The sequence below is a fragment of the Botryllus schlosseri genome, chromosome 11 (genome assembly GCF_051294905.1).
Source record: "Botryllus schlosseri isolate E-star chromosome 11, Bs_hap1, whole genome shotgun sequence".
Taxonomy (NCBI): Eukaryota; Metazoa; Chordata; class Ascidiacea; order Stolidobranchia; family Styelidae; genus Botryllus; species Botryllus schlosseri.
Genome location: NC_137246.1, coordinates 26,123,014 through 26,147,568, shown reverse-complemented (window position 1 = coordinate 26,147,568; position 24,555 = coordinate 26,123,014). Strand labels below are relative to the sequence as shown.

General features: G+C 41.3%; 3 protein-coding genes across 3 annotated transcripts in view; 1 reads left to right on the top strand and 2 right to left on the bottom strand.

Annotated features, from left to right (window-relative positions):
* Positions 1 to 11,408, top strand: LOC145450467 (gap junction delta-2 protein-like). The gene is made up of 8 exons (XM_080328989.1): positions 1 to 235; positions 4,861 to 4,974; positions 5,239 to 5,346; positions 6,212 to 6,313; positions 6,977 to 7,122; positions 7,423 to 7,573; positions 7,637 to 7,729; positions 10,950 to 11,408. Exons 1-8 carry the CDS (start codon positions 110 to 112, stop codon positions 11,163 to 11,165), a joined length of 1,056 nt encoding a protein of 351 aa, XP_080185115.1. The 5' UTR covers positions 1 to 109; the 3' UTR covers positions 11,166 to 11,408.
* Positions 11,409 to 18,308: 6,900 nt separating this feature from the next.
* LOC145451186 (protein unc-93 homolog A-like) lies at positions 18,309 to 20,014 on the bottom strand. Its single transcript, XM_080329679.1, has one exon. The coding sequence runs from the start codon at positions 19,868 to 19,870 to the stop codon at positions 18,452 to 18,454; it is 1,419 nt and encodes a 472-aa protein (XP_080185805.1). The 5' UTR covers positions 19,871 to 20,014; the 3' UTR covers positions 18,309 to 18,451.
* Positions 20,015 to 22,487: 2,473 nt separating this feature from the next.
* Positions 22,488 to 24,555, bottom strand: part of LOC145450413 (armadillo repeat-containing protein 6-like) — a 28,063-nt gene continuing 25,995 nt past the window's right edge. Inside the window, exon 11 of the mRNA XM_080328939.1 lies at positions 22,488 to 22,846. Within this exon, the coding sequence (XP_080185065.1) occupies positions 22,749 to 22,846 (98 nt within the window). The 3' untranslated portion in view covers positions 22,488 to 22,748. The remainder of the gene's footprint in view (positions 22,847 to 24,555) is intronic.

The window sequence follows — 24,555 nt, the reverse complement described above, 5'->3', positions numbered from 1 at the left end:
TGTTTTCTATCTGTTCCATGTAGTGGTATAATATTTTGTAAGAAAGCGTAGAGATACATTACATAGATTTTGGTTCTGCGTATGCGGGAAGTGTAACAGAGAAATCAAAATGAGTTGGGCATTACTGGAGAAAATGCTGGCGGATGTCGCCACGCATTCAACCCTGATTGGAAAGTACTGGTTCTCGTTTCTGTTCGTGTTTCGAGTCATTGTGATCCTCAGCGTTGGAGATAAGGTAAGTTTCAAGAAACTAGTTCATTGAAATTTTTCATTCACCATAAACAAAACACACACGATAGTAACAGTTTCGTGGTAACGACTATTACACAAGCATTCCGCCAGATTTCTGATCACCCACATAGGCCTACCTACTTACATACAGTAGGCCTACACACGGCGATCATTACTAGGTCACGTGCGTCAAACTGGTAGGCCGATCGAAAAAAAAGACAGCTCTAGTTGATGTAGGGTAGGTAGATGGTCAATTATGGCGGTTTAGGTTCAAATTTGCGTATAGGCTAGCCTACTTGAAGTGAAGAAGCCAAACTTAGATTCAGAACAGTTGGCCTCTGCAAACTATAAGGCGGGCAAGTGATTAATGATTATATACTCAGTGGCATCCATTGGTGATTGAAGACACTCGGTCTTGATACCAAACCGATCATATATCTCTTGAACCAAAAGATGTAGAACTATCATTTGATGTCACTTTTTCTATCTGTGTCGTTCTTATTTTTATTTCGCATTCAAGTTTCGAGCCAAAAAGCCCGAGAGGCGTAGTTATTTACAGTTACACCTTCATAAATTCTCATAAACACGCTGTCTGCGACGCCAGTCATTGCGATGCTATCGTCCGTTCTCGTTATTTCAAGATCATAAACATTGATAAATTTTAGCTCAACTAAACTTGCTGATTTATTGAAACTAGATGTTGGCTGATGTTGCGCACGTTCGGTTCACGTTCGTCGTCTGCGTTCAATATGTGAACCTTGCTTATTCAAAGGTTCACGCTCACAAACGAGCCTTCAAGTTCTAGGATAGAATCTATCCTGTGAACCTGAACAGTGAACGCTTTGCGAAATGCATTCCGGGCATCTTAAAATCTATGATCGAAAGTCCAGGGATTTAAACTTCATATCATTCGCATATCATCGCCTAGGCCAAGGTGGGCGTCTGATTCCATAGGCTAGCCTACTCCAAGTCGCTTCGACACCTTCCTATCTTTTCATTATATCGCATTTTTGTGGTGTATTGAACTGATAAAATTGCTAATAAACCAATGATGACGATGATGATGATGCAACACGGGGACAGCAAGAAAGCTAATTCAACACAAAACCTGTAACGCCATACATTATGCCGATTTGTGACAATTTTGCTTGACATGTCACGCTATTTTGATGTTGAAAAATAAAGGAATCGCTTCCCTTAGTGTTGCGCGCTTGGACTATAGACCTACAATAGTCCTACATAGTCAAGGCCGACGGCTATGACCAAATCCCATCATGGTTTTTAAAAATGATAAGCATGCATATCGGTCAATATATGGCCCATTTTTTCAACTTCATGATAGAAAATGAAGTCTACCCAAGCTATCTAAAAAAAGCCAGAGTAGTCCCTGTACACAAAGCTGGGGATAGAACTAATGTCACCAACTACCGTCCGATATCCGTTCTCCCATGCATCGGGGTTGTATTCGAAAAGTTGCTCCTCTCCCGCCTGTCCTCATTCCTCGCCAAAATGTCTGTCATTTCCCCTCAACAATTTGGCTTCCGAAACAAACACCAAACCGCACATGCCCTCCTAACAGTGGCCGAACAGTATTATGATATCTCAGAGAAGCGAAATGTGGGATGTAGCATTTTTCTCGATCTAAAAAAAGCGTTTGACTGCGTAGATCATAAAATTCTCATCTCGAAATTGGCGCGCTACGGACTTCGGGGCCCACAACTTGAGCTCATGAAAAATTACCTCACTGGACGCCAACAAATGGTTGCGATCTCAGACACCTTGTCCTCTCCTCACCTGGTGACCTGTGGTGTGCCCCAAGGCTCAGTACTTGGACCGGTCCTTTTCACCTTATACGTCAACGACATTTTTGAAACCTCCTCATTGAACATCACACTGTTCGCTGATGATACTCACCTCCTCTCTTCAGCATCTTCGACGGCAGAGCTGGATGCCCTGACTGGTGACCAAATGCCCAAAGTCCATGAGTGGACGGCCCAGAACAACCTCTGCATAAACGCCTCGAAATCGCAATTGCTGACAGTGAATTCAAAAAATAACCTAACCGTTAATATCGCTGGTCAGCCTGTTTCCAACACAGATAATGCCAAATATCTCGGAGTTTTACTGGACTCGAACATGTCCTGGAAGAGTCATATTCAGTCCCTAGAAACTAAATTATCACCGAAGTGCGGCCTGTTCTACAGCCTTAGGCGCTTCATGCCAGCATGGGTTCTTCCGATACTCTTTAAATCCTTAATCCAATCGAAGTTACACTATGGCATCCTCTGTTGGGGGGCTGCCAGAAAAACTGCACTCAAGCCACTGCAAAAACTACAACATAAAGTACTCCGAATCATAGCTAGGGCCCCAACGGGGCCTGGCTGCCCATCCAACAAGTCGCTGCTGAAGAGATTCGGCGTCCTAAACATAGAAGATATGCGGAAACTAGAAATCGCCAAGTTTATGTATCAGTTCCACTGCGGTCGTTGCCCCGAATATTTCAATGACTTCTTTACCTCGGAATCAAAAGCACACAAGTACAACACACGCGCGTCCACGTCGTCCAAATATCATATGATCGACCGAAAAGATCATCGCTCTATCAAATATGCCGGACCTGATGTGTGGAACAGTATCCCGCCGGCCATCCGACAGTCGACGAGCATGTCCACATTCAAGTCGAAATACAAGCAATTACTACTAAATAAATACAGTCCATCCTCAAGATTACCGGACCACGACTGACCTATCGATCTCGCTTCCCATGACATGCCGCCCTATTTATTGTCGCTTTCTTTTTTCTATACTATCTTCTTTACTTTCATTCAGTGTGCATGCCTCCTCTTTAGATCGCCTAGGCCAAGGTGGGTGTCAGATTCCATAGACTGCTCCTTGTCGCTTCGACATCTTCCTGTCTTTTCATTGTATCGCATTTTTTGTGGTGTATTGAACTGATAAAATTGCTAATAAACCAATGATGATACTCCCGGGCGGACGCAGAGTTACCTATTTCTGATGAGACGGGAATTGGTCCGTGTCCGTGTTGCAAATTAGTTATGGGCTCCGAAGATTTTCATTCTTATACTGGGTGCGAATGCGAGTCTCAATCTGACACAAACTGACCTTGGAACTAGAAATTGACGAACGATCGACAGATAGTTTCGTGGTCAGAGGCAACGGCGCGTTCCAATCTCATTCCAGCGGAATCCAAATTCCAAAAAAATAAATCAAATTTCTCGCTAATTCCGTTCGGCAATTTTTTTAAGATCTGTCAATCTAAATAACATGCACGAAGAGTAGATATTGCATACGTTTGGAATTAGCAATGTAACGTCATAGGTCGGTGTTCACAGAGAGCCATTCAAAAATTAAGAGATGTAAATAAATTTTGAATTATAAAGAAATACAACGAACATCAAGCACAGTTCATGTCAATTTACAGTTCCGTATTGTCATAATGGCAAATGTCTATACAGCAAACTTGGCCCGTTTCGCACTATACATTTCTCCTGTAGAATTTTCAGAAAATCCAAAAACTATATCATTTAAAATTGGAACATAATAGAAACATTTCACAAATTAGACTTTAGATTAGCACTATTTCGCTTTAATTAATCTAATTGGGCGATAAGAATTATCTAGTTGTACAAGTCTCCCACCACCTCCATACACATGTTTCAACTTGAACAACAGAAGCTACGAACTTCGGATAAGCTACCACTGAATCGTTACAAAATAGCCCTACTAGTCAGCCATCAAGTTCACCGGACCACGACCTGACATATCGATCGCGCATCCCGTCAAATGCCACCACATTTTATCGCTTGTACTTTAGTATTATCTTCTTTAACTACTCATTCAGTGCAAATGCAATTAATGTAGGCTACATATTGTACAATGTACAAAGTGCATGCCTCCTCTTTACATCGCCTAGGCCCAGGTTGGTGCCTGATTTCAAAGACTATACTCCAAATCGTTTCGACTGCGCAATCTTGTGGTGTTATTTGGGTTGCATTTAAAGCAAAAATCAATTTAAAACAAACACGTTTAAAGCAAGGCCCTAATTTAAAACATGTTTTTTTTAATTGTTTTTTATGTTTTTTAAGCCATGACGTCACGAATATTCAATTGTGACGTCATAGTGGATTGACATCGGCAATTGAAAATGTAGGGTAAATAAAGCTCCTTTAACGAAATATCTGAACTATTATTGTTGCGCCGACTTGAAGGTTCCAACCATCCCATATCGATATACGTAGGCTATATCGGTTTGGTAACTGTCCGTAGGCTCATACAACATGTTTTTGGAAGGTATTTACACAATTAAGGCATAATTTTGCAAGTAAAAAAACACAATTTTGTTTCTTTTAAAGGTATTTTTTTAAAACACTGTTTAAAACGTGTTTTAAACAAAGTGTTTTAAAACACCGTTTGTTTGAAATGCAACCGTATGTGTTATGCAATGATGAAAGTCTTAATTAAACTGATACTGATACAATGTTTCCCGTGATCGGGCATAGCTGTCCGTAGCTATAGTACCCATATTTATAGGGTGGATTTACTTCAAACTGACAGCTGCAACGCATTGCCAAGTAAATTCCATACTGACTGTGTTCTACCTCGTTTCAGGTTTACGGCGATGAACAGTCTCGCTTTATATGTAATACACTGCAACCAGGTTGCGAAAACGTATGCTTCAATCGTTTCAGCCCAATATCTCATATCCGATTTTGGGCGATGCAGGTAAGACATGGATTCTTTATTCCAGGGACAGAACTATAGCTTTATTTCTACTTTTTCTTTTGTTTCTTTATACCTGCCAGAAATTAAAGTAGAATGAACGATGAACATGGGAAACGAAGGTTTTTTTTTCTGGTAGAAGCAGTTTCTTTAGGCAGGGCTATATAGAACTATTTAGATAACCCTGTAGTTAGGAAATACATGCACTGATGTATAGTTCTTGTAGGCCTGTATACAGGATCAATTGATTTCTCTCTGAATTCTTAGATTCTGCTTGTTGCATTGCCGAGCGTGATATTCATCGTCTGGGCGATGCATAGCCTGAACAAGGCTCAAGCACGAAAAGAGAAACTCGAAAAACAGATGAACCAAGCAGTAAGCAATAACTAAGTATACTTCTCTTCATTTAGATTTTACAATTTGCACTCAGAATACGGTGTAAGCGTAGCAGCTTTGGGTGAATCCAGCAAGCAAGCTATATTAAATCGGCTTGCCAATTTTTTGCCAATATCGTGTGTAAACACAGGAATGGAATGGCAACGACCGATTTCGATTCTGACACTGATTCCGAAAATATAAATTAAAATCTGGCCAGGACACCGCGTACCTGGCCGAAATCAACCTTAACGTCTAAAATCCATTGTTCCGAACAACCAGAACATCGCCACACAATAACCTATAGGCTGTTGCTCCGATCGCACAGACAATGCCGATATGTCAGACATTGAGGACGCATTCAGGGTGGTTCCAGTGCCCTGCTGAAATATTGATTTATAATTTCACAATCACTGCGGCGGTAGCCTTCGATCAGGGCAGGTTTCATTAAATTCTGCGCTCTGGTCGCCAACTATTGGGTTGCCATAGTTATCCCACATTCGATTGCGTACAAAAGAAGTTTGTGTATAATCGTAAAAGTACACTGGTAATACGACTGCTGATGTAGCCTACAATGTTTTTTCAATACTCCGCTAGTTGCTGACGATTACATCCGACGAGTGTCAGTCGAAGATAGTCGGGATTATTTCAATATGAATACACTATTCAATTGTGTAGGCTTACTCAAGTTCTGTATCTACATATATGTATGAATCATAGATGTCGGTGTGAAATATAAATCTCACTGCTCAACATAGCTACGCAGAACTTGTTCATGAATTAAATTCAATGGTATATATAGATACCGTAGAATCGTATCAGATAGGCCTATACTAGAAGGGTATGATTGATAATATTTATTTAGAACGCCGGAACAGATCCGTTGGATAAAGACCCGGCTATTACCAAGAACGAAAAAAGATACAGCGACAGGCCTCCGACCTACAACGGAGCCACAGACAAAAAGGTAGACCATACCATATACATTAGGATTGTTAAAAAACCTTTTTTTTTATAATTTTGCGGCTATATTGCTAAAATTGTTCGGTTAGCTAACAACATGTTGCACACCAAATTTGGCTCGAGTAGAGGTGACGCTATTAGAGTTGGAAAATTTTAAACTAAATATTATAAAATTATTGTTTGTTTTTTTTGCAAATTTGACCGTATACCCCATGGAATAGTCACGTTGTCTCATAAAACAATGCATATCAAATTTGGCTCAATTCTTACAGGTGAAAGCGAAGTTATTGGAGTTGAAAATCCTGGATTTGAAAAAATAGAATTTACTGTGGGTAATCCTAGAATAATTAATGAAAACTCCGAATAATTTCACTTTTAAGGGCTGAAATTGAGTCAAATTTGTTTTGCATAGTTTTTGTAGAAAACTGAACAATTTCATGGGTTTGTCAGTAGTATTTGATATTTTATTTTATTTAATGATAATTATAATAAATTAAAATTTTTACATCTCTAATAGCTTCACTGCTACTCGTTGGAATTGAGTCAAATTTGGTGTGCAACGTTTTTTTAACCAACCCAACTTTTAAAAAAGCAATTTTTGAATAGCACTACATTTAAAAGAATTGATATACTCAAAACTATGATGATACGTTTCTTCCCGTTGCAGTCCGTTTCGGAGAAGGGCCACAGACGTCGCGCGAGCAACAAGTCCGGACGTAACAATAGGGACGCTGCCGTTATACCTATCGCAGAAATTGTACCGGTGCGGACGGTCATTACACCGAAAGCTAAGGACCCTCCTATTCTGGCCGGGTATGTAACGTGTAAAGATTTAAATTATTTGTGACACAAAGGCTTTACCTTCAGTGTCTGAGTTCTAAATCATTTTTCATTGTGAACACAGCGATAACCACGAGTGTACAACTAAGTGCACTGTACAATGCAGCACGAAAAAATAGGCTCCCTAAACTATAGCTCGAAACGTGGTCGTTTATATTTTTGATTCAGTACCCTGATCATTGTACAGTACACATGTACACTGTACAGTGTACACACATGTACGTACATAGCAGGCTTATTCTCTATCCAGCACTGACGGCCGCATCTCTTCAGGTACATACTGCAAGTCATATTCCGAATGGCGATTGAGATCACATTCATCATACTGCAGTACTTATTATTCCGGACTTGGGTACCAGAAGAGTACACATGTGAGCGGTACCCGTGTCCCGCAATCGTGAAGTGCTACATTTCTCGGCCGATGGTAAGAACAGCCCATAGTGGCATTGCTATTGAAACGCCGGCAATAATATGTGTCATTTTACAGGAGAAAACGATTTTTCTGATGTTCATGTACGCGATGGCTGGATGCTGCGTCCTGTTGGATATTGTCGAATTGCATTATCTCGGTATACAGAAGGTATGCATACCGACCACACCGCGATAAGATTAGAATTATGACTACACAAGTGTTTTTTTTAGTTTAGAATTAGGGCCTACTGAACTGAGTTAGAACGTGACCGCTTTCACCGCATCTATGCCCTGCCCAGTTATGTTTCGAGTTATCTAATGTCGTCTATTTCAAACTAGCTACCTTTAAATTGTATTTGCAGCGACCTTTTTTTTATTCAATTTTGTTTGTTTATTAGTTATTTATTTAAATTAAATCAGGGTAGCGACTTCTGTGTGAGATGCTCCAGGCTTGGGTGGCCTGGGTGGCTCGGCTTTGATGTCTATGTAATATCGAGCCTGTCGTCTATACCTTGCTTATCTGCATATCACATTTCACCAGAGGTGGTCAAAGTAGTCAAGAAAGCTACTCAAGTATGAGTAGAAGTAGCGACGACAAATTATACTCAAGTACGAGTAGAAGTGCTTCTTCCATAAGCAACATAAAACTACTTGAAGTCGAAGTAGAATTGACTGACCTTAAAAGTACTCAAGTAAGTAAGTAGTTGTGAAAGCGGTCCTAATTCGTTCACATGGATTGTAAAAAGGTGCAAATTGAGCGATGCGAAAGGTGACGAGCTTGATTCATAATATGGTGCATACCAACAGGTATACAATTTTCGATAGCATAGGCGTTCATCCACATCATGATAGTATTGATATGGAAATGCGATACTACTCCTCTGTTTTCTCGAACAGCACGTTTTAGAAAATAGCATGGTACGGCGCCATCCCACATACTATAAGGCCCGTAGTTTAGTCAAAGAGCAATACGGAGATATTGTATAGGATACGAAGTAAACACTTTGCGCGATTAGTAAACGTTAATAAAAAGTATGCTGGACCGTAAAAATTCCATATTGTGTAGCTTTATTTCCGGAAATTAAATGCATTACTACACTTGCTTTTATGCTTCAACATGTATGTTATCCAGATAAAATATCTGATATTAATTATAAATCAAAATATATGATACTGGGAATTAAAAGTGAAATATAAATACTACTTCTAAAAGTGGAACATGTATTCCATGCCTTTAGTCCAGAAAGTTTCAAAGGTGGTATGCTAGAACAACTCTAAAACTAAAAATAAGTCAGAGTCCACTTTTCCGGATTAGGACACGCCATGGACATGCTAGATTACGATATGACGAGTAAATGCTATGTTGAGCCATATATACTTTGATGAATTATTTCATTTGGGCGAAGGGCGACAATGCGGTGTAAACGGAACCATGCCAACCCGCGACCTAAATTATATCCACCGATACTTTCGTGAAATCATACTGGTCACTCCGTATCCACTGCGCGCGAAGCGCGACGAAAATTTTTGGCTTTACGCAACTAAATAAATACAGTCCGTCCTCAAGATTACCGGACCACGACTGACCTATCGATCTCGCTTCCGATGACATGCCGCCCTATTTCTTGTCGCATTCTTTTTCTATACTATCTTCTTTACTTTCATTCAGTGTGCATGCCTCCTCTTTACATCGCCTATAGGCCAGGGGTGGGCAAACTTTTGAGCTGGCGGGCCGCATTCAACATCTGAATCCATTCGCGGGCCGCACTATACTATATGGAATTGGGATTATAAACCAAAACGTAATATTGGTATTTGATTATATAGTAAGGACATGGAGATGATATATATCCTTTTTTAAAACATTCCAAACATTGCTTTGATGATATCGTACACGCGTCAGAAACAGTGGTGAGATTTAATAGGCTGGCCGACCTCAATAACCAATTTGTCAAAACCATAGTGATAGAAGTCGGTTGTCCTGGTTCTTAGAACAGAATTGAAATTGAAATCTGTGAGCAGTGATCTGTTCATACATTTACTGATTCCACTTCTAATTCAGTGCCAGGACAAACAATGCTGACAGCATCATAACCATGTTAGCTTCAAACACGCTTTACTATGTGTTGATAAAATTTAAATAGCCCAATTCTACACATGCAGAGAACGAATCTACCTAAGACACGCGCGAATCGTTTTTTATACGCACATGACTGGAATATTTAAATTAGAGTGGTCTGGTCAATCTGAAATCCCACTCGTTATCCGAATCATGTCAATCTCGTTTAGGATTTCTTTGATGTTTAGCAGTTGAAACCTTTCAACCTGCGGGGGGCCTTGAGATCGGGATGTCGCGCCAGAAATTAAACATAAAAATGATAGAGGAAGTATTCACCTTAGTACAGTGGTTCTCAAACTTTTTAAGACATGTCACCCCACCCCCTTATGATGGTAAAAGAGTTCGCACCCCCCTTATCGTCATATCTCAAAACGCAAACCGATGCTAGCAAACCTAACGGATAGTTATATGGCATGGAAGGTTACGACTGTGGATGAGAGATTTTGAAATATGAAATTCAGACAAAAAAATACAGAGTAACAAGCATTAACGGAATATATATCGCGCCATGCGCGAAAAATTTTTTCAGTTGAACTCAGCTTCGCGCCCATCTTCAGATGCCTTCACCCCTCAAGGGGGGTGGGGGGTGTGGGCAGTTTGAGAACCACTGTCTTAGAAATATCATGGTGAAATATACTAAGAAAAATTTAATCAAGTCCCAGCATTAATTCGATATTTAGTACGTATTTTATCAATATTTTTATTAATTTTCTTTTGACTCTCGCGGGCCGCACAGAACGGTATGAAGGGCCGCATGCGGCCCGCGGGCCGTAGTTTGCCCACCCCTGGCCTAGGCCAAGGTGGGTGTCAGATTCCATAGACTACTCCTTGTCGCTTCGACATCTTCCTGTCTTTTCATTGTATCGCATTTTTGTGGTGTATTGAACTGATAAAATTGCTAATAAACCAATGATGATGATGATGATGATTATGAGAATGAATTGTTGATACTCCGTGAAAACAGCCCCGAAATTTCTCAGGCTATCTTCATGATTGGAAGATTGAACTACTTCTACTTGGCAAACTGAAAATAGCGAAAAGTAAGTAAGTAGAACACAAAATATTACGAAGTAGAAGTAGAGAAAATTATATTTACTTGAGTAAGTACTAGAAGTAGAGGAAAACTACTTGAGTGCTTCGAAAAAGTAGAAGTGCTTCGTTGCCGACCACCTCTGCATTTCACCCAATTGCATTTGCGTTATGTATGTTATTGATTTGCACGTTTGACAAATGAAGATTTTGTCTCTATAAAAAGCAATTTATTCGTCAGATCATCCACGTACTATCCGGAAGCAAGACGGGCTATCTCGACGAGTTTGAGGATCGCTGGCAGAACGATGAAATCCTGGGCGGCAGATTTGACATTGTCGGTCGAAACAGAGGGCGTGGACTAAGGCGACACCGAGACATGAGCATCACCGACGCCGATAGCAACGATGCCTACAACGAGCGCGAAACGTCTGATGACGGAAGCGGATTTGAATGAAGATCAACACTTTTGACGCACCCTAGTTGAAAATTGTGTGTCTGACATACTAAGACTCGTTTTTTGTCTTGAGTTATTGCTAAACGTTTTTTTATTTACTGTGATTCGTGAGTTGCTCACACTTGCGATGAATCCGATGTGACGAGACATCACGACCAGGGTTGGAAAACGTTTACCCTTTTCCAAATTAGATTAGGATTACTGAATTCGCGAAAATTTGGAAGCTGAATAAAATTCCCGATTTAAGAAAGAAATATACAAGATTCAAGTTCCGTTCATAAGAAATCAGATTTCATCCTCATACGCACAAGAATGACAAATATATATACACCGCGCTTGTCCCGTCTCGCACCACACGGTTCTTCTGTAGCACAAGTTGAACCCCGATTATGACTACGTTGTCGATTGACTTGCTGAGTGATTTTTTTAGTGGGTGGCTTTGAGTATCCTTGAATTTTATATTGATTCACGCGTCCCGATTCGGTCGCACCATTACTGTTTTAGTTTCGTGATTCAACTCGCTATACTGGGACTTGTCGTCATAACATCAGTGCTTGATTTTCGCAATATTTCATGTCGATCCATCAACACCAATCTTGCCAATGACTGTTCATCCAAATTGACTTGTTAATACGATAATATGGTATAGGCCAGGGGCGGGTAACTTCTGCAGTCAGTTGGCTGGATATAGGAAAATTAAGTACTTGGCGGGCCGGATTCTTGAATCGATACATTAATCGTGTATTTGTCCACCTATACAAGGAATCAATCGTACTTATTGAAATATTAACGTAATGTAGGCTACTTCAATAGCTGTTGAATTCAATGAGACATCTGCGGCCCATCAAAGTTGTCAGCAAGTTCTCTAAACTCTGGCTGCACGGCAGACGTATAGAAACGCTTGGGAAAGAATATATTGTATAGATTGTATGTATTTGTATACCCGCGGGTCTGCGGGCCATTCAAAATCCCGTCGCAGGCCGTATGTAGCCCGCCTCTGATATAGGCCTACCTATACTTATATCAATATAGTTAACACATAGCCCTTTCTAGTAGTTTAACTACTTGATTGTTTGTGATTGTGCCAATTTCTAATGTTTTTAGATAGTCGTTACTCGGTAGCCTTGATAGTTTGGATGGATTTTCCCGCGCTTTGTGCCTTTCCTGCTAGTTGATGTGAAATAAGTTTGTATGTGTTTTCAACAATGTGGGAAATTATGTGCCAAAATACATTCTCTTAAAAAGTGTACAATTGTACATTATAGCTTACGATATATTCATCTCTTGGAAATAGGAGTTGTGGACGATATCTTGCAATGCAGGGGTTGATCAGGCTTACCCTTCGAGCCTAATCTGTGAACAAGAGATGGGTGCGGACCGATTGACTGGATGAGTCACAGCTCTACTGTCTTACAAACCTTAGCGCGACTTTGACTCGAAAAAGAATTTGTTTGTATGGGAGCTTGAAGGTGACTTACGCAATGGGACTCTGGAATGTAAAAACATAAACGGAATTTTAAATACCCTGGCTTGATTCGAGCGCGACATTTGTTGATATTTTGAACCCAATATCTTTGTTCTACGAGACCGATTTTTCTTAATTATTTGCGAATTGGCTGGGCCAATTAATGGGATGAATTCAGGGCCGACGTTTTCGTGTCCACACGAGGAAAATTTGACCATTGTGATCAACTCTAGAAGGGTTGAACCGTGAGCATGAGTTCGACGATGCTGGTGAGAAAGCTGGCATTGGTAAAGAATTTTCGATGGACGATAGCAGTGGCGGCTCGTGACAATATCGGGTGGTGGGGCAAGGGCTGCGAGCGACTTTTATCAACATGACGTCACAATGGCGTTTTCCAACGTAAAAAAGTAACTTTAATATGATGGTCACATGAATTTCCCGACAACAGTGATTTTAACGTAGGTGCCGCGAGAGGTTTGCCGGTGAGCCGTGACTTGAAGTGTGGTAACAAATGTTTTATTCATTTTTTTTTGATCAAAGGATTATTTTACATAATGTACGTGAACTAAGAATCGTCCCTATGCCACGAATCAATTATCAGGTCATCCTTAGTAGCATGCGTTATGATTTCATGGTAGAGTTAGAGATTACGCAAATCGATAGGCCGTCCGAAAGTGTTTCGTACACGATCCTGGTGTGTTACGACCACTGAGCTGGTGGTTACGAGTTACGACCAGGTGATAGGCAACCAAAGCGGAGGTACCCGGCGTACGATTGGATCAATGGACTGGACAATTTCTATCATCATCATCATTGGTTTATTAGCAATTTTATCAGTTCAATACACCACAAAAATGCGATACAATGAAAAGACAGGAAGATGTCGAAGCGACAAGGAGTAGTCTTCTAGACCTTTAATTTTCGCTCTACAGGCAACTGCGTAAACTAGCCTACGTACGGAGCAAAGATTCAATACGATTCATGTTCGCACTTGACTTGACCAGACTAATTCCAATGACTAGAACTCGAGAGATTGCGTAAGCCTAACTGCAAAGGTCAACGACTTCGGACACATACGCAATTGTTATCTCATAGATTGGGCCTGTCATATTGAATCCAGAACATCAATTTGAATGGTATTTGAAGAACTAAGGACAGCAGCCTCGGAACTTCGGTCTCGGAACAACATAGTACATTTTGGCCTTGAAACTGGAGATTGTGACGCAACACATACGGCTTACTGTCTGCTGCCAAATCGCCGTTGGAAAATATATTAATCAATAAATACATGAATGAAAGCCGTAAACTTAGCATACTGTTACATGAAATCATCGAGAAGTAGCATTCGCAATCTCATAACCCATTCCGGCATGGTACACTGTCAAAATCAATACAAACAGACGAACACCGAACTTTGAGTAAAATAGATCGAGGAATAGGCTGATCGAATGATCAGCTGTTAGCCGACATCGAAAATGAAATAGCTATCGCATTTGACAGGGGATTGTAAGCAAATGGTTTGAAGGTCACAATTTCACAGTGAAATGCACATTGGCGAACATAAAATTATGTGAATATTTGAATGCAAACCGAGAATCTTAGTTAGCTGTTTCATGTGATCATCGAGATATACCATTGGAAATATCATCACCGATCTCGTTATGGAACGCAGACTAGATTAGCACAGACAGACACCGGCTTTTCCGTGAGATCCGCAACGATGTAGGTAGGCTAAGTATCAGATCAGCGCGCATCTCTACCATACTCGACCTCGAAAACGAAATAACTGCCTCAATCATTGAGCGTCAACTTTAAGACTTGGCACCGCGTTCGATACTAAAATCAAGACATACCGTGCAAAAGCTCATGACAGATCTAGGTATGGAACATCGTTAAAATCAATAGAGACCAATAACGGCTTTTGCGTAAATCTGTTAGCGATAAATGAAGAGTCAGCTCTCACTCGACTTTGGAAACGAAATTACCACCCACATAGTTCAGTGACAAACTTAAAACTTATCACAGCGGTCGATACTAACATTAAGACTTACTGTGCCAAATATCATGACCGATCTCGGTATGGAACATCGTCAAAATCAATGGAGACCAATACCGGCTTTTGAGTAAAATCTGTTTGCTGTACAATGTACATGATAGATCAGCACACACTGAACTTCGGAAACGAAATTACCACCCTTATCTTTGAGTAGCAAGCCTGAAACTTGGAGCAGTGCTAAATACTACCTTCACGACATATCGTACCAAGTTTCAAGAATTATCATGGTGCGAAACACCGTCAAAATCGACATATACCAGCAAAGGTCGAGTCAACGCATATCACGGTAACCGAGTTCAGATATAGATACGATTGTTACATCACACCTTAAGGGCGACAGGCATAGTTGCCCCACTTGCTCGGCCATTTTACGAATAGGAGAGAGTAAATCACCGTTTCTTTATTGTGCGCGGCTTTGAGAGAATAGATAGTGAAATCTTGTTATGAGCGCTACCGGGGCAAGCCCCGGCTAGGCATTCACAAAGCGAAAACACAGAAGAGAATTCGATTTTCGCAGAGACTTCGCTATGTATGGGCATTTGTTAGCGAAAGCACAAGAATAATGCGGGTTTCGCCGTGATCTCGGTATATACTGATTGCTGTGCGTCTATAAATGGTTAAATTGTTATTGAACAGAATTTTGGGTGGGGCAATGCCCCAGTTGCCCTATAGGACGAGCCGCCACTGGACGATAGTAGTCTTTCTAGTATTCAATCAATTTAGACCAGTGGTTCCCAAACGGTGGGGAATTCCCCACTGGTGGGGAATTCAATGGTTTCTGGTGGGGAATAGACGCGTTTGTTCAAAATTATCTACAGGACAGTCTTCATATTCACGGAGACACATGCGCAATTGCCGCCACCATTTAACTACTCAGGAATGTGTGTATCGAAAATTCGATTGCGCGGTGTTCACAAAACCTCATTTCTAACTCTGGATGGCCAATGATGGCGTCACAAACGCGTCCAGCACGAGTAGTTTGACGTGAAATAACGGTTTCGCGAAATTTTGAGCGATACTGGGATCGGTTCACAATACGTTTTACGTTGCAGTTATAGGCGAATGTCTTGCGTACTGGTGTGGTTGTGTGTCTTGTGTAGTCAAACCAGCAACTATAGCTGCTCTGTGATGACAAAAGTGTTGGGTAGTGGGGAACTGGATCGTAACTGCTGCACCCCCAAACCCCCCAATTGGGGAGAGGTGAGCCCGAAGGGGTCAAAAACGATTTCGTGAATTAACATAAATTATAGAGTATTTTTTTGGAAATTTATATCACTTATTCAATTTTTTTGCGCTGGCCGCGCGATTTAATATTGCCTGATATTTTGATTATTGGGCAACTTTCCCCCACGAAAATACGTAGAATTTATAGAAATGGAGACTTCGGCGTCAGCCATTAATGCGCCACGACGCACCAAGACATATGAAGTTATAGGCCATGTGACATGCGACTCCGAGAAGTGTTCCAGAAAGGTCAGCAGCGAGAAGACCTTGGACGAGAAGGAATGCCCTTGTGGTGACCGAAAACTTCGATACATATACAATATACATTTATGTTTAATTGTCCGTAGTCGGCTAAATTGCTGGCGCCGAATGGTCTTACCTTTTCCAACACACCTCACTCAGTTCTACCGGTAAATCTGATAACGTGAGCAGAGAGAGGATGAAAAATTGATAGCAAAATATATGCAATTCCCGATCATATTGACATATTCAAATATGAATTATATAAATTTTTCGCGCTTCGCGCGTTCACGGTCCTGGTGGGGAATGAAGGCTCGGAATAGATCTCAAGGGGGGAATGAAGACAAAAAGGTTGGGAACCACTGATTTAGACAATACCATATCGGGATCCGTAGCATAATCAGCGATACACTCCTACGTGTCTTGATGTCTATGTGTCCATCTAGAGTTGCATTTAAAACAAAAATCAATTTAAAGCAAACATGTTTCCCTTGTTTGAAGCATGTTTTTTAAGCCTAGTGCCCGATGTCGTAATTCTTTTTTCGATGTATGTCTCTATACCGCGGCTCTTTGTTGCTCTTCCCATGCCTTGTAAGTTCGCTCTTTCGTCAGGTCTTTCATCAGGAATCAAACCCGGGCGGCATGCAGGCGCTTATCGCCACCACTACGCTACCTCCCCACTAACTATGGGTACGCATGCTGTGGAAAGTTCATGTAGCTATGCGACCACAAAACATGGTAACCCTATTATAATGTTGCCTTTGAACCAGGGCTTTGGAGCAGCCGTAAATTTAAACTGCTCCAGCTCCGGAGCTCTCTTCTATAATACATTAGCTCCGGCTCCAGAGCCGCATTATTACCACTGCTCCGGCTCCAGCTCCGGCTCCAGTTCTGAAATTATCGAATGGGCCTGTTTATATCAGGGGTGGCCAATCCGCGGGCCAAATGTGGCCCGCGAGAGGGTTTTGCGTGGCCCGCGAGGTAATTTTCTATTATGAATTATTATGAATTGCTCAGATTGTGAACTTGCAATGCCAACCAAAAATTACAATTCTGGCTGCGACACTTGTGATGTTGATGACTAAAATATCAGTTCCGACGCATTGGCAGATCCAGGGTCCAGTCACATTTTCAGTAAATCGTCCTACATTACAATAACCTAAAATAGTAGCGAAATTTTTCTTCACGCTTCGCGTGTTTAATTGTCACACGATTTCTTGCTTGGTAGCCTACCCCCTACTGAAAATGAAAAAAACGCCTAATTTACCCGAATGAGTCTAACTGTATTCGCAATTACGGGAGAAAGTCTTTTCGCGTTTGCGCTCGCATAAAGATCGTCGACGGCGAAATGTAGGCACAAAATGATTGTCGCATATTATCGGAAACCTTCGATATCGATGTGGCCAGACGCCTAATAGTCATGTCCTTGCAAACTGAGCCTAGCGGGCGGTATACAATAGACCCGCAATACTCAAGTAATAATATTATTGACCTAGTTCATTTATAAACTTGGAAAATTTTACCCGCTTGGCGCTACTAGTGGACCGCGCACTCGTTCGATAGTTGCACTAGAACGCACTTTACTCCATGTCATTGCTGTGTACAGCATTAAAATTCAGGCCTGCTGGTCAATTATGATAAATTAGCAGATGTGGTTGTTGCATATATAATAGCATCTTATGAAACGGGTCGGAGCCGGAGCTACTCCTCAAATAATGGGCTCCAGCTCCGGCTCCGGCTGAATTTTATGTAGAGCTCCGGCTCCGGCTCCAGCTCCAGTGAAAATGCATGGCTCCGGGGCTCCGGCTCCGGGCTCCGGCTCCAAAGCCCTGCTTTGAACACACTCGACATTCGCTGTCTTGAGGGGTAATTTAATGGACATATTTCTCATTAAAAATCTCCAAGATTTGTTAGAATTGTGTTGGATACGTTACTCGCATTTTTCAATCTACTCAGAATTGCTTCGCGGGCTGGATGAAATCATCTGACGGCCGGATGCGGCCTGCAGGCTGTATGTTTGACCCCATTGGTATAGTGTATACATCCCACTTGGGCGACCAAAGTTTACGCGATATTTTTTAACGAAATACTTGTATTCAACGTTTTACCACATCATTCAGCACGGTATGGTAAAGTTACAGCCAAATCCCTCTATAAATATCATGCCAAATGTAACGTCTTGTGAATAGGAAATATCAATATAGAAACATTGGAAAATGAAATGCATACTGAAATCAAGTGACATCGCCATTAGCACTTTAAACTTGAAAAGAGAACATGGGGGAGACTACGAATAGAGTATCATGTACTAACGTAGATGCAGTGTGCTACTAGTGCAAGAGCGGTGGACACAAACGAATGAGCCAATAGTATGTAGATTTTAACGTAAACACACAGGAAGGAGGACCATGCGTACGTAATCGCAGTTCCCAACGCCAAGGCGCCAGATTGCACGATATACGCAGAATCCAGATCCTCAAAATACACTCCAGCAACCACGTAAACTCCCACCCTTCGAGACGCGTGCGCTAAACCCATTAGTGCAGCGATAATGTAGCAAATATACCACGCGTTTGATGATGGCACCCACACAAGACACATCGACATAGCAACAGTTTCCGTCACGTAACCAATTATAATCAGAACCGCGGTCGAAGTGCTCGAGCTGAATTGAGACAAAATAGCGTTCGCCAAGAACGATGATAGATACACCACTGCTAACGAAATTCCGAGATGTTGGACGCCTATAGTGCATGAAATAAACGCCCTTGTAAACTCGGACCATAAGAAACCTATGTACATACCATAGTGCATCTGCATCGGAAAGGTTAAGAAACATTGATAGCTGGTAAGAAGCGACTTCAAATTATCAAACGAACGCTTCATAATTAACCACAAACTGGATCTACGAGCTCCCAGAAGAGCTGTTTTTTCATCAGCTGTCTTGGGCGAACTTGATCCTGACAGCTTATCATCCGGCAGTGCTATATATTGTAGTATAATACCAAATACTTGCATTGCACAAAACAAACCTAACAGAGTGTCAAGAGAAATTCTAGTTGGCACCAACTTGTTGAATACAGTCGCGTTAGCTTCGAAGACGTAACTCATCGGACAATCACGCGACCCGCAATAAGAAATATTATGTACGGAGATATTATACGTGGTATTCAATGCCGAAGACTGGTCAACGCTGCTTCTCAATATCAGCTCTGGTATAACGCTGGATATAGTCTGTCCTAAAGCGATCACAGTTAAAAATATCCCAATGTTTTTCTTTCTGTTTTCTTCCACAGTGTACGAATCGGTCGCCATCGATTGAAATCCTGCCACAACTGCGGCTGAAGCTGGCATTATCGTACTCTCAGCGATTCCCATAAGTACTGACGCTGGAGTAACCGTCCAAAATCTTGGATACAGCAAAGACAGCGTGTACAAAATCGACGGAATCTGTCCGACAACAAGACACATCTTTCTTCCGAAAACTGCAACTAAAGGCGCGTATAGCAGCAAAGAAAATATGCACAGCAAGGTGTAGATTAAAACGTTTGTCGATCCGAAAGCATTCTTGACTCCGATGCTAGTTTGTAAACTGAGGAGGTTATATTCCGGAGCTAGTACCATCGTAAATCCCATTGATATGGCATACAGTCTCCAAATCGAGTAGGGCCCTGTGTTCTGCCTCTCCGTGTCACCGTCATCAGATCGCTTCTCGTCCATCACTTACGGCCAATGTCATACTACTGAAATCAATACTGATAGCTAACAAAACTCCTTTGCTTGAAATCAAGGAATTATTAACATGCCTGACAAAGCTTAACTAGGCGATCTGTCGGCAAAGGTCGCGGGAAACTGGACTCACACTCCGTCAGTAATTTATTTACCCTTTGATTGGTATTTCGTCGCCGTAAGCTCAGCATCTAGAAATCTACGGATGAGCTTCATCAATTATCGTCCTCGCCCGCCACGGTAATCGAAGTGAAGGAGACTGTGAATAACGAAAGCCTCAACAAACTGACGGCGTGCTTTTTAGTAGATAGTCGTTGGCTGAGGCTGTCATGGTGGTTGTGCGAATGTGCGTGCGTGCAAGTTTATGTTTTACACGGCAAATTGGTGGTAGTATTATACGTTCCACAGCTGCAGTGTTCTGTCTCTTTCTAGTTGAATCGCGGTCTACTATACAAAATTCGTGTCCTAAATACTTTTGGACTAAATCTAGACTCTTCTTGACCATCCAACCAGGGTATAGTATGAATGTAAGGAGGCCGTGCTAAAATTTGTTAGCTCAAGAATCATATTGTCATAACATAGAATACTTATTCATCAGCGCTCGAGATTGCAGACTATGGTCTGAAATATCGCCATCGCGTATTACCGAGATAAGCTACTTCATTTTCATCACTTGTCCTTTTATGCCACTGGTTCTTGAACTTTTTGTACCGCGATCCAGAGAGAGAGAGAGAGTGTCCATTTTCATCCAACCAAAATACATAACAAACGGCAGTGATGGTGGTACAGAAAACATGCATGCACACTGCACAGTATTTGGTATTAGATAGGAATGATCACACCAGCATCAAACAGGTACATTTGACTCTGAACAGTATTCCATTCACTTCAATTCAATATATTTCTAACAATTGATCATTTCAATACACCATGCACAAGACTGCGATACAGTGAGAGATAGGAAGGTGCCGAAACGACATGAAGTAGTCATCGAAATCAGACCCCCACCTTTCCCAGGCACTGTAAAAAAGGAGGCATGCACGCACACATTGCACACTGAATGAAAAGTAAAAGAAGAAAATATAAATAAGGACTAGTGACAAACAGAGGTAGCATGTGTCGGAAGGCGAGATCGATACGTCAGATCATGGTCCGGTTAACCAGAGGGCTGACTATAGTATTGATTCAGTAGAAATTCTTCGTATTTCGACTCCACACCGCATGCAGGTCCGGCATATTTGATGGAGCGATATTTTTTGTCGACCAAATCTGAGTTTTAATGGCATCTCGCGACAACAGGTCTACGCAACGCAGCTCTATGAAACACGTCTGACGCATGCTATTTCAAATTGAAGTTGATTATCTTACGCTGCCATTTTTTTAGAATTTGAACTGACAGTTCTGTACATTTACTCATCTTCCATTAATCTTTTGTTTTGATTGTATTTCTTTCTTTCGTTACTTCTATATATTATTGTTTCCTGTTCTGTTACTCTGTTGTTGTTCCAACTCAACCTTGTTCGACCTGTTTTTAATTTATTCTTGACGAAAGACTATATAGACTTGACAGACGCTGTTATAGGCCTACTCCATCGATGCAGATCACTGGATGATCCGCTACGGATCGTATCGCTGCAGCCTGTATTTCATTTTTGAATGAAATTTTTACTCAATTAAACTGTCTCTGTCTCTGCGGTCGCATTTGTACTACTATATGCTCGGATTTCAAGGACGGGGATGTTCGGTGCCGATCATTTCGACAGCGGACATATCAATATCGAAGATTTCGGCCAACCCGCGACGGTCAATTTTGGCCAAGGTTTTATCGCCGCCGATCATTTTGGCACCGCACTCAGCCCAGTCGTATGTTGGCCAAAACTTCATGTGTCCCGGTGCGGAAAGGGTTGGCCTCGAAATAGCTGTGTATCATATTCCCGCATCCGCTCGTTGCACAGTACACTACACTGAAGTATCCCAACGGTATTCTCCAGAGACATCTAAGAAATTCAACAGACATTATACATAGTGGTGAAATAGCGACCGAAAATCATACCATGTACGAACCATGGTTTATGCTATCTCCTGTCGCTTTTCATTCAGAGTATATGCCTCTCATTTCCATGCTCATGCTCAAGGTCACATAGGGATATCTGAAACGTTCTATAGATAACCCTGTCAAGGTCAAAGTGGGTGTCCGATTAACAGACTACTCCCAAATCTTTTCGAGACCCTTCAATTTTTCACTTTATGGCAATCTTGTGATCTTTTGAACTGATGAAAATATTAATGAACGAATGAATTTTACGCTTAACAGCTCGCAAGATTACTGGATCACGATATGACATCAATCTCGCCTATCACCACATGCGTAAATCATTTTCATCAATAGTCGTTTTATGTCATCCTCCATTTCTCTCCAATGTGCATGCATAATAATTTACATAGTGAAAGACAAGGTGGGATTCTGATTAAAAAACTACTCCAAACGTTCCAACACTATTCTATATTTCCATTATATCGCAATCTTGTTTTGATCTGATCAAAACTTCAACAAAACGACTGCCTGACTTATTCCTGAGACGACCTACCGCAAGCCTCCGACAGCGAATTAAAAAAGAGTTGTTTTTATTTGCGTTACAGCCTCGTGTAAAGATTCAATAAATGAGACGGAACACGGTACCAATACCACACAAAAGAAAAACAGTTATCAAGCAGCAAGAATACGGAATTTAGTACGGAAATCTCACAGCGTGCACGCCAATACAAAACTACGAACAATGTAAATATATCAACTACATAGCGAACAGAACATTGAGCACAATGACCAGACACGGCGTTCGCTATACTGCGCTACAGAGTCGAAATTCGTTCAGTTGGTGACGCGCTGGCTGGTCCCCGTCCACAGTTGCTTCAAGTCTACTTCCAAATCGAGGTCGCGCAGAGCCGCCTTTGCCTCGTCGTCTAGAACTACAAAGAAATGGTCTGGTTAAACACAGAATGCGATCTGCTCATATAATTGTCATCTAGATTAGAATAAGAATCATAGCTACACACTTTTTAAAAAAAATTAGATTAAAATTAGAATTGCTAAATTCGCGAAAACTTCGACATTGTATCAAGACCAGTTCATATCAAATAAGAGTTCCTCCTCATAAGCAAGAGAATAGCAAATGTCTGTACAGCAAACGTGGCTCGTTTCGCATTTTACAGTGTAGCATTTACAGGAAAATCAGAAATATGAGAAAAGGAACATTTGACAAATTGTTTGAAAGGCTCTCGAAAATATCGAATCTAACCGCTCAGGAGTTGTGTGTGTAACGGCCTTCTACAAACAGCGCCGCAAATAACAGCCTCAACACAATAAAGCCGCAAAGGACTATAACCGACTAAGTTACGAAACGGGAACCTATTCATAATAGACAGTAATCTTTAGGAACGGATGATTGAAATTTATCGCCGAAGACACAGTAAATAGCTTATGCTTTTGTGGAGCGCGTATCGTCGTAAGGCGATGACCGCTGGGTCGAAGTCCGCCGCGTTCCACGTTACAGAGTCCACGGCGAGCAAACAACCAATCGTATAGCTTCTGAACGACTTGAGCATGAGCTTACACGTTCACAATATCGCTTAGTCATCACGCGATGATATCGAAAGCCAGTATCACTGATGTATCTCAACTTATCATAATTCGAATGATATATTCATATTGAATGGCTTCATGGAGGTTCGAAACTTTAATATACAATTGAATTATATTATTGCTATTTCTACGATTTTCGGTAACAGGAATCAAATTCAACGGCCGTTAGCAACGCCCCGGCAACCCGCCCCTAAAAGCCAAGAGCACATTCAGGTGCATAAATCACTATCAACGCTAATGGGCCAGAGGGGTAATAGGGCCGCACTGCACTGTTAGGTTACTAAGAGCGCTAACCCATCATCCTTAATTCAGTTACGACTCGGGTATCAACGGGTACCGCATCAATTGGTATACCTATGTTCGTTTGAGCCTGTCATTGAGAGCATGTATTTATGTCGAGATTTTATTGTGAATCAAATTAGTTGCCCGTCTTCAGTTCTAGTAGTATTATCAAATGAAATTATACGATATTCAGTCATATTATTATTATTATCAGTGAAGCGTACCATGTTACATTGTTATACGTCTAGAACGGGTTGATCGGCAAATTCAAACTTAACGCACGCATTCAACACGTCAAGTAACAAATATGAGACTAATTCCTAATATCACAACTGCATGAAATCTCAAAGGGTAGGAGCAATGAAAAGGTTAAGACACACTGTTCCACACGACATCGGCGCAATATAGACAGCGCCACAAATTATATCCATGCTCTACGCGAGAGCAACAAATCATAACTCAGCGGTACGCTAACATTCGAAATAATATCAGACCACAGTCGACAAGATGTCAAGTGCACACGAGTGTTTTCGTTATATAGCCGTGTATCGTTGGGACGTAGCGTGTTACGTGACAGTCAGATAACGCGAGGGGTTTATTACGCAGACAGTGAAATAACAGATTTGCAGGCAGACTTGGACAGCTAGATAATTATAGTCTTTTGATTACACTGATTTCGGTAAAATGCAATTAATCTAATTTAAATCTACTAGTTGTAAAACCATGTGGCTACAGAAAGCCAAAATTTGTTAGC